We start from the raw sequence: 11,545 nt of genomic DNA, 5'->3' as shown, positions 1-11,545 counted from the left end.
TCTCCTCGAACAAGGGCTTCAAAGTAGCCTGTGACAGCTGGTTTGCCTCATGTGGTCTTGTATGTGCACTAAAACTGTGGAGAATTCATTGTGTGGGGACTGTACGCCCCAACCACCTTCCGGGTTGCACTTTCAAGGGCGTTGTTTCGCTGAAGAAGGAGAGACGATGTAGCTTCGACGTAGAAAGTGAGCCAACAAACAAGATCGCCACGATAAAGTGGTACGATAATGAGGCAGTCCATTTGGTATCATTCTACATTGGAGTGGAACCAACTGGACAAGTTCAGAGGTGGAGCTCGACGAGCCGCACTCATGGGACTGTTGAGCAACCGACCATTATACGAGAGTACAATCGCTGCATGGAAGGTGTCGACTTGTGCATCATGTTGGTGAAACTATGCTGTTGTGACATTCGCGGCAAGCGCTACTATCTACGCATTGTTTTTCACATCGTTGTTGTTTACATTGTGAATGCCTGGCTGCTGTACAAGAGGCATTGGGCTAATCCGGCATGCGACATCAGCCTCTTGTTGACTTCCGAATGCAAGTCGCCCAGGCTCTCCTGAAGGTGGGTACATCAGAAGAACAGAAGCGGCAGGCTTCTGCATCTCGCACGCCACCGCCAAAAAGAGCCAATCTATGCCTCTGACCAGTGCAAGATGTGCGCTTGGACAGGACGGCGCACTGACCTGAGAAATGTGGCGCTAAGCAGAGGTGCAAGCTCTGTGTCGTCACTTACTCCCGCATTCGGTGTGAGAAGTGTGGCCCACACCTCTGCCTCAACACAGAAAAGAATTGCTTCAAAGAATTTCATCTAAAATAGACTTTTCATGTATTGCTTGCAACAACGCTATTTAAGTCCTCCAAGTCCCACTGATTCGATTTGGAATGATTAAATAAATTTTGATTGAAAAGTGTGAGCACAGATGTCTCATTTTTTTTTACTGCCGCAATCATGTACTTCTCAAATTGTAAAAGCCATTTTTTTACATTGAACAGAATTAATTTGGCCCTAAAATCCTGTGGCAGCAATAAATGGCACATACGCTAGAGGGAGAACCAAAGCATTTTACACTCGCATCGCAGCGCACAAGGCACTCGTTGATGGAATCCATTCCTATATGTAAATTTCGTCCTTGTATACACTTTGTTCACAAATTCAATGTACAGGTTCCACTGTGATGTTCTTGCTTGAGAGCCAGCAGAACCAGTTGGTCATAAAGGCATAGGACCACTTTCACTGCATGCTGAGATGACAGCGTCATGACGAAACGACGAGAATAGTTGAGATGCTTCATGATAATTGCACACATTTCTACATGACACTCGCGTTATCCAGGCGAATATGTCACGCACCTTACTTTCGATTATTGCTGTGCTATCGTGATTAAATGTGCGCAATTAACATGAAAAGCACAAGCTCGACACACGGCAGCCGTTTGGGTACACGCAGGTATACACGTAGGCACTTCCGAGCAGCGCTCGAAGTGCCTACGTGCTTTTTGAAACCAAAAAGCACAAAAATCATCAGCTTCTGCCAGTTTCCTAGCATTCCGTCATCGCTCCTAGCACAGCACACAATAAACAAGCCTAAAATACGGTAAAAATGCATGCGTGAACACCCAAGAACAATTTTTAATGTCTCACCTGGCATAACTCTATGGGCGAAGCCACATGGCTCGGTGCGAACGCGCAAACTGCGAGGGCGAGCGGCGAGAGAAAGCGCGAGCGGCAACGAGGCCAGGAAAAGCAGAGGCCGGGCGATAAGGAATGTCGCTACCTTTAGTTTTATACAGGGGGCTTAGTTTCGATACAATACAGTGGCCACAGTGCTATGGCTGGCTACGGCTTGCAGATCGACGTGCAATAGTGAGGGTTCAAGGCTCTGAGATAATCGAAATGGCGGCGCATCGCTGCTTTGGACCTGTGGTTATGGTTAAAGAGCCCAGAAAATCGGATCGTGAAGGGTTTGAGGATCCGGAATTGCAGATGTTCTTATACATTGGCTTTATGGGGTACGTGATAGTGCCGCAAGTTTAAATTATCGGGCGTCCGGAAAATCGGACGTTCACTGTAGCACGCCTATACTACCACCTTGATCGAGTTTATATTTTGCTGAAGACCAGCCAGCACAAACTACTGCGGCAACTCTTTTTGGTTATTTAGCGTGCGTCTAAATCTAACTATGCACGAGTGTTTTTGCTTCCTGCCCTGTTCGGGATTCCCAAAAATAGGTTCAGCTCAGGAAAAAAAGTTTCAAAAGTGTCGATGTATGGGCATGCACCAAATGACAAATTAAATGCTTTAAAGAAAGGAATTGTCATATTACCTGTGTCATAGTAGCATATTCTACACTACAGGGCTACTTTCTTCAAGCAAGTTTATTCATAGAAGTTCCTGAAGCAGGTGAAATCGGCAACTACAAAGTCTCTGAAAAAAATATCAAATCTGAAAAATACATTTTGCTTATCAAGTTAAAGGCAAATCATCGTTAATAAAGTGCATATGTATAGCACAAAATGTGTTTACTCAGGGCGAAGTTTAATAGAATGCTTGCCTTTACCAAAGGCCTTCAGTACTTTTCTGGTCAGGAACTGTTGATGAAGTTTAGCTTAGGGACAGAAGCTGCCGCTAGTAGTGCATCCACTGATCGACAGCAGGTAGTTGTGCAGTCGGCATATGAGGCTGCAGGCACATTGAATCCCGTGTGATAGTGAATGGAAAAATGCAGACAGCCTGCCCGGTAGCTCAGTGGTCATGGCTTTGTGCTGCTGAGCGGCAGGTCGCAGAGGCTGCATTTTTGATGGAAGCGAAATGCAAAAGCGCTCGTTTAAATGTATGTGCACATTATAAAACCCCAGGTGGTCAAAATTATTCTGGAGGCCCTGACTATGGCTTGCCTCATAATCAGATTGTCAAAGGAAATATTAGAATGCGTATTATTTTATCTTTGTTTTTCCCCTTCAAATAGAATCCAGTTGAGAGTCAGTGCTCTGTGTGTTCACTTCACCTCTGTCCATTGTCTTGCTGTCGCAACGCAGTTAGTAATGAAGAAAAAGCGAGAGCTTGAGACCTTTCTTAACAAGGACAAAACTTTAATGGATGTCTTGAGCACAGTTGTAATGCCACTCAGTTTAGCTCAAACTTTGCATGCATAAATACAAGACACAGAAAGCTGCAGATCATCCCTATGACTTGTGCCATGTATGAGCCTTGGCATACAATGGGAAACTTCATTACTTTGGGAAACAGTTGTTCCAGTGATGGTGGTGTTGAGCATTATCCGTGTTCAGATGGGCTTGCAGAGCCATCTGCCAGAAATGAGAAGTCCAGGTGACTTGGAAAACACTTGGGATGGAGGTCTTGATTGTTTGTGAAAACACTGACTTGGCTAGGAAGATGAACAGGCAGGAGAGCAGGATACTATTTACAGCACTGTATTTGTGCACATGTGAATACATAACAGTGAAACATGGTTTTATGGCAATTGTACTGTTTGAGCAAATAAACGGGAACTTTTTACATTCTGATGACACAAATCTCATGGAGAGTTGAAAGAAGGCTCTTTTGTGGTTATTGTCACAAAGGTCATGCAAATTATGCCACCGTCTTACTTTAAATGAAAGAATGTGGCTTAGGCTTTGATGGTCTTTAGTTCACTGTTGCAGTCTCTGCACAATCACTGTTGATATTTGTGTGTGAGATTGGTTTGTCTTTAACAGCACTTCCAACATCACACAATTAAAAAAAAGTGGTAACTCGCGAGAGACGAGAACAGGTATGATAGATTACAATGACACTTGTCATGTTTCGTCACTCTTGAGGTGACCGCTCATGTACATGTGCTGCGAATGCACTCAGTAGCAACATTGAATTTGCATTATGTATTTACACCTGTCTCATTTGTGACGTAATGTATAAGTATTTAGTTTAAGTGGGTTGTGCTTAAGTTTTTACCCACATTTAGTATTTAAGACCTAAGTATTAGTTGTTTTTTCTGTCTTGGCCACTGTGCCACGTGCTGTGTGTAATGAACTCGGGCTACACAGAACATTGACACCCACTCCACACTTCGAAGATGCATACGGATGAGCAACCGGGAAGACTGTTGGGCAAGTTTGCAAACATGGAAGCCTTATATCTGCATCACTGTGTTACAATATAAAAGCTTAAGACACTGCCTTGTTACATACTGCCAATTGCACGAGTTATCCATGGACGGAAAACATCTGCAGTGAATGCCTGGCACTGTCCCAGAAACTTGGACTAAAATCTGGCTTCATCAGCCGAGGTTGCACGTGTAACTACATTTATAGTAAAGAAAAAAAAAGAAAATGTAAAACATCTCTGCATGCGTGCTGAACATTCTGCAAAGAAAAAGAAACCCTTGCTGGCTTGCTAACTTATTGTATAAGACATGGTTGGCTTCTCACCTCCCCCCCCCCCCCCCAAAAAAAATGCTGTTCTTCAGGAAGCACAATTTGTCCGTGTGCCCTACACTTCACGCCAGAAAAACGCAGCACATTGGCTTTTTTGCTGGAGTTCCAAGACCTACATTTCCGGCACATTTCCTCACGTGACCTTGCAAGTCATTGTTCAATGTTGCTGTGCAAATGGTCTCTTTGTTCACTGGTGCGAATTGTTTGTGACTCGGCACTACACTCAGCTGTCTGGCACACAGTTCAGAGGCAGTCCTTGGAGCAGGCAAAGAAGTTCTTCTGAAACTGCACGGTCGAGTTGAGCACTTCCATCCATTCGACGTCAACGTTGTGAAAGAGACCGTTGGGGAACGGGGGCAGCTTGCAGCTGTCGAGCACAAAGAAGTTGATCCGGTAGTGTTGGAATCCCTTGAGGGCATCGCTGAGTACCTGCACATCCACGAAAAGGGTTTAACATTGAAATGCATCTTGTCTACTCCAACATTTGAAGAGCAAACCATATCTTACATTATCCTCATTTGCAATCGCGCGCTTGGAAACCGTATGTAATACTGAAGTGCTCTCTTGTTATTTTCCTTTTTTTTTTTAAATCTGACAGGAGGTTCCACCTACGCTTGTTGAACCATGGGACCTCATATTATATAATAGTATAAATGTTTGTAACATTGCTTGCAATCTTTTGAAAGTAAAATTCTTCAAGTCGGTTCTGCAGAAAACCATTAGGGGGAGGCAGTTGTAGCGTCATACTACTTACGAGTGGAGATATTAATGAGCATGAAATCAAGACAACAGGATTAGAAAAACGTAGACACGACAAACACGAGCATTTCCAACCCTATCCGTCTTCATTAAGTGCGCACTAACCTTTTCTATGAATGTCAACCTACTAGTGCCACAAGGGGCAATCTTAAGTTATATTACTTACGCTTGGATGACAATATTTTCCGTTTTGGTACTTCAACCATTATTAGCTTTGCACACATGGTTCTTTAGCCACGGATGCAAACCTTTGTGGTTCTTACAGAGCATTACCTACTCCTCAACGACATATATGGTGTAGTTTCCAGTAGACGATGGTTTCTTGGCATACATTTTAAAGTGGTAAATGCTCCAACGAAGGCTAGTTTTTATTTTAAAATCTTGCACCCTAATCTGGGGGGTTGTCATTGTCAAAATGATGACGTGGATTTAGTGCCATTTTCACACATCTGGGTCACTTCTCATACCCAAGTGAAAAGTACAAAGCAGCAGGTTGTGTTCATGAATTTATGAATTACTATTTCTTTTGAGCTAAACATACTAGTGTGGATTAGAGGGTAAACAGGGGTAGCAAATATTCAGGTTGACATTGAGAGGAAGAAAGTGCAGCTAGACAGGCCATCTATTGCGTGAGGTGGATAGCTGGTTGTCTGTTATAATCACGGAGTGGGTGCCAAGAAAATGGAATCGCAGTTGAGGCTGATAGAGAACTAGGTGGTCCGAGCACCTGTAGCTGCAGCCTCATTACCGCATTTCTGACTTCACAGGGGAAAGTTACGCGCAAACTTCATTGGGCAATCACCACTTGTCTTTCACCTTCGTATGCTTCTTTGGCAAAACCATGGTCATTTTCATGTTGGAAAAGGACATGTAAGCACTATAGTAATACTGAGCCCCCTATTTGCTGGTACTAAACGTTTCATGTTGGGTATTTTAGAGGTGTGGTATACCATTAGAGGCCAACATACCATTTCTTTCGTGTCCTTTAAATAGTTGTTTGAAGTCAGGCCATCTCTTCTTGGCAGGAAATTGCTCATATGCCTTTGTCGGCAAATATATGCTCATAAATATAATTAAAACAAAATGCAGACAACTCCATTCTGTCAGGTGTGACATTGGACATCACCGGCACGAACGGGATGTACTAGTGTAAGTGTTAGAGTAGTAACACACACACAGGCAACAACGATGGCGATATGCGATGTCATGACAGCACAATTTGCTGACGCCACGTAGCATTAAGATGGTGTCGTTCATAAAGATATCAAACAAAGGCTACTCTAGTATTGCATGTATCCTTTTCGAGCTCGCGTGTGACAACTGCACTGATCGTGGAAACGGAGCAAAGCTAGTGTATCGTGACGTCATGACCCATCTGGCTGCTAAAAACCGAAACCGAAACTGCTTCGTAGAGGAAGAATTATACAGTCGAACCCGGATATATCGAATCTGAAGGGGATCACAAAGAAGTTTGATATATAGGTATATTTGATACATAAAATAAAATTGTTTTACCAGAATTTTCAAAGGGATTTTACTGCTGTTCGTATACACACTAATTCGTTATATGTGGGTTCGATAGATCCGGGTTCAACTGTAGTAATTTTTTTTTTTTCGTAGGGCTTAGCGTGTCGACCTTCATTTCACGCGATGCGATTATTCCTTTTATAAGCAGGCGTCGTGTGCGTACCTGGTGGTTCCGGATGTTCTTGCACGTGGCGACCGTCTCGACGTCGCCAGGTATCTTGCTGGGCAGCTCGATGCACTGGCACGGGTGGATGTCTTCGCGACGCGGGCACGCAGAGTCGTCCGACCGGGATTGGGTGGGCGCCGAGTACGTCGTCGGCGGCAGCCGGGGTCTCGCCGGTGCAGCGGGGGGCAGCGGCGCTGCCGCTGTTGTTGCGCGTCCCGTGGTGGTCGTCGGCGGCGGCGTAGTGGTCGTGGGACGTCTTGTGGTCGTCGTCGTGGTGGTGGTTGTAGTAGTGGTTGTACTCGTGGTACTCGGGCTAGTGGGCGCCGGCGGTTCGGTTTCGGCTTTGGGCGTCGAGACTCGAACGGGCGGGTGAGCGTTGGAAAGGCTGCGCGAGAGGAAACATGGGAAAAGGAAAGAAACAGTCAAGGGGTGGCAAAGTCAGGTTTAAACAATAGCGTGCAGCACAACTTCGGAAAAGAACGCGGGAGCGCGCACTGCAGCATTTATAGCCTGCGGTCACCCTTGTCAGGACGTTATTCTTTTCTCAGGGGGAAAGGGTGGTATTTAAGCACGTTTAGAAAGGATCCAATAAACTGCTGTCACCATCGAGCATATACGCTGATAGAATGGACGCCAGATATGAGAGTCCGCTGGAAAGCTCCATCTTTCTTGCTTTTCCTCTGCGTGTTTTCATGACCCTTGAGATCCGCGGTTCGTGATGACGAACCATTGCATATTTAAGAACGCGTGTACACTAAGCTAAATTGGCCTGTCGCTAATCTCCCCCTGCAGGTCAGCCTCCACTTCCCTCGCTTTCGTGAAGACCTAGGATCCAGTGGGATCTTCGCAGAACGTAATGGCTCCGTAGAAATTTGGCATAGCGCTGTATAAAAATCACAAAATAAATGCCGTAGAAAGCGCCGTCTTACGACACGTGAATTCCCTGACGCTGTCCGTGCAAAAAAAAAAAAAAAGACATTTCACATCTGCGCTACTGTGTCGGTGCGACCAGAAGTGGCGACAGACTTCCAGTCGCATGACGAAATCTCTGCCGATGTGTTACTGTACAAAGTTTTATTTGTGCCAGGAAGAGTAGAATCAATGCTTCGAATCACGTCCAATTTTCGCAATTCACTAGACAATGTCCGAGTAACTCGATTCTTGAAACGTGAACGGCAGGTGCGACACCGCCAGAAGCACTGCGCCTCTTAACACAAGTGTTTTTCGCGCACGTCGGTCGTGTGGAGCGGGACTTGCAAGATAGCGCAGCCTTTGTCAGAACTTTCAAAGACGCGCTGCGCGCGTAACCGAACCTGTTGTCGGTTCATAATACAATGCATGGGGACATCTGTGACGTCATCGCTCCGAATTCAAAGCAATTAGGACCGTTGGTTTTCTCTGTCCTAACCTTCAGGATTCTAAGCTTGCTACTGGGTCCCTGCAACTGAACTGCATGGGCTACGGATCTCTGCCACTCCCGGCGTAGTTTCCAAACTTTCTACACGCGCGGCATGAGAATAAACTTGATTTAAACGGGAGTCGTGCAAGCCGTTTCGCATGTGAAACTTCCACAGCGAGCCACGTGAGCCACGCTTAGTCTGACCTCCCTCGCCCAAATACACCTCAAGCACTCGTTTGTTTAATTCAATTTATTTATGGCTTGAAACTACATAACATTTCTATAGGGGCCCGGGCAGGGACAAAAAAAAAATGCAACGAGTGCCTGACGGATCTTTAACCGAGCACACTAATGTTAGTACAGTGCGCTTAAAGGAATAAACATTTGGTACGAGCAGTCTTTACATATACGGTAAAGGTTTATCAGTAGTTCAGGCAATGGTGTTATCGAAGTTATGCGTTTAAATATACTATTACCCGCCGTGGTTGCTTAGTGGCTATGGTGTTGGGCTGCTAGGCACTAGATCGCGGGATCGAATCCCGGCCACGGCGGCCGCATTTCGATGAGGGCGAAATACGAAAACACCCGTGTACTGAGATTTAGGTGCAGGTTAACGATGAGAGTCTCCCACTATGTCGTGCCTCATAATCACATCGTGGTTTTGGTACGTAAAACCCCGTAATTTAACTAATAAATATGTATTATTCTTATGCCGTACTTTTTTTTTTTTCGCCTGCACTGTTTCTTCCGCACTACCACTGTTGCGCACCGCGAAATAGCCCCAATACTTCGCGTGCGCTTTACCTGGGCCTCGTCGGAGCGGCGGAAGTCCCTGGCGACGCAGCTGTCGTCGACGACGAAATTCCGTCCTCCGTGGAAGAGGGCACTTCGTCGCCGTCGTCGTCGGCATCGACCTCGCCAGCACCGCCCGCGACGACGTCGCCGTCGTCGTCGTCGTACTCTTCGGTGAGCTCAGTCGTCGTAGGCGAGTCCTGCGACCGCCTGGCGCGCCGCGACTTGCGGTTCGCGCAGCACGTGAGAGGTCACGTGAGCAGACCTGGCCGCCACACGGCTCGCCACGGACGCGACCAGTAGGACGACAAAGATGGAGGCTAGGCGAAGGTCGAACCTGCCTCGAAATTCTCGGGACGCCATGACTGTGGTGACGTTCCCGTGCTGCCTTTCTTTGGGTGGCGCCGGTGTCGAGCTCGTACAAGAGGCCTGGATCAAGAAAAATAAACAAGATTACGACTCGTATAATGTGGTGATGGCGGCATGATGAGGTTGAAACGAGCAGACTGTTTGTTGAAATAACTTGTTGCCCCTAGAACAAGGAACCAAGTGCGGAGTCGCCACTCGTGCGTGGTGGCCTACTGTCGGCCACCACTTACATGCATCGTCCATGAAGTTCGGACGCACGTAAAGTCTGCCCTTACGTAACATGCTTCTGAATTGGCGATGCCGTGGTAGTACGGCATACTTAAAATGAGCAAGCAGCGTGTCCTCATATGCTGCATCCCTTTTCTGAAGCGTTACTTGTTGGCCATTGTACTGACAATAGTTGTTTAGCTGGCGTGCTGCGCTCTGTTACCGCCTTGTGTACAAAATGCGCGAGGTAAAGAATCGCTCAATGCGGTGTGTAGAAAACTTTGAAGTATTGTGGCCTTAGGCAGGTTTGCGCATAGCAACTGAAAATAGTGAGACCACAGCATTCTCGCAGCACGTTCTGTCAATCTTGTCTCAAAATTTCACCGGCCTTCCTACGCGATTCGCTACGCCTTTCCGAAAGGCCAGATGTCCGGGCGCATCCTCGCCTGGGGTACTGCGCAAGGTGCGCATAGTGATATCGCGTTGTGCTCGGACGTCGTAATGTTATCACGGTCACATTTTATAGATGGCTTGCACTGACGTCATTGTAGCCGCCATGTTGGTGCACCGACACGATGATAAAAGCTGGGTCCGTAACGTCACGTGAAAGCTTTCAATAAGATGGCTTGCACTGATGTCATTCTAGCCGCCATGTTGGTGCACCGACACGATGATAAGCTGGGTTCGTAACGTCACGTGAACGCTTTCAATAAGATGGCTTTCACTGACGTCATTGTAGCCGCCATGTTGGTGCACCGACACGATGATAAGCTGGGTCCGTAACGCCACGTGAAAGCTTTCAATAAGATGGATTAGACTGAAGTGCTCGTAGTCGCCATGTTGGTGCCCCGGCGCGGCGATAAGGTGGGTGCGTGATGTCACGGGAAAGCTTTCAGTTGCTGCGGCTTATTCATTCACATGGTATTTTCGGGCGTAACAGTAGGGGTTATTGTGTCCTTTACACAGGTGCTGTATTCTTGCTAAGTTTCGGGCGGAGCGATTGGACTGTGGGCTTATCAGCAGCTTGTGACCAGTGTGTATCTTTAACGCGTAACGTGCTAATCGATGTTTGAATGTTGAATTCCTCACAAAACAGCTAATGCTTGCGTTTTGATTTGCCAATAGTTTCGCTCTAGGTTGGCGACGGTACAGATACCCTATACGACTTGGTCGCTGTCACCACCTCGCTCTGCCTTAGTAACTGCTAGGTCTGTATCAAAGATGAGACGGAACCGCTTCTCGCTGTCATTTCGGCAGAGCGTGCAAATGCTTAATTATCGGGACCAAAAACGACGATTAATTCATTCATTCATTGCAGTAACGTTATGTTTTGCGTAATTGTAATGGACGTACACGAAACACACAAATGCGCCGGCTGTGTACTTCCAGCATAATTTCAGTCGGTAATGCGCATTTGTGTGCCCGGTCATGTTCTTCGTCGCGCGTTTACCGCGACAATTACAATTATGCGTCCAAACCAACACGCCCAGTTCTCTATCTTACTATAGTCATGTCTTTGCACTCAAAGTTGAAGTTCTTGCAACAATCGCACCGCAATATTTCTTCCATATATGCAACGGTCCTCGTTAACGTCCGACACATCGTCCTCGACTGCGCTTCCCTGCTCTTGGCTTCCGTTCTGTAACTCATATGGTCCACCGGTTATCCATCCTACGCATTACATGGCCTGCCCCACTCCTTTTTTTTTCCCTCTCTTTAATGTCCATTAGAATATCGGCTATCCCAGTGTACTAGACACTAAAGCCGGGTGAGGGTGAAACGGAAACAGAACGACGGACCTCGACTATACCTGTTTCGCTTGTGCGGCGTCCGTGGTGTTCGCTTCGCGGTCGATGGCTTCTACAGACTGGCCCGCCTACTCGGCGA

General features: G+C 46.6%; 1 protein-coding gene across 1 annotated transcript; it reads right to left on the bottom strand.

The window, feature by feature from the left end:
* Positions 1–3,074: 3,074 nt before the first annotated feature.
* Positions 3,075–9,330, bottom strand: LOC119463985 (clathrin coat assembly protein AP180; the record flags this gene model as incomplete). The annotated part of the gene is made up of 3 exons (XM_037724807.2): positions 3,075–4,868; positions 6,889–7,276; positions 9,095–9,330. Coding segments are annotated over 3 exons (810 nt in total), but the record flags the coding sequence as incomplete, so codon positions are not given.
* Positions 9,331–11,545: the final 2,215 nt, after the last annotated feature.

The sequence above is a fragment of the Dermacentor silvarum genome, chromosome 9 (genome assembly GCF_013339745.2).
Source record: "Dermacentor silvarum isolate Dsil-2018 chromosome 9, BIME_Dsil_1.4, whole genome shotgun sequence".
Taxonomy (NCBI): Eukaryota; Metazoa; Arthropoda; class Arachnida; order Ixodida; family Ixodidae; genus Dermacentor; species Dermacentor silvarum.
Note: the sequence above shows the minus strand (reverse complement) of the source record. Positions and strands in the feature narration are given on the sequence as shown.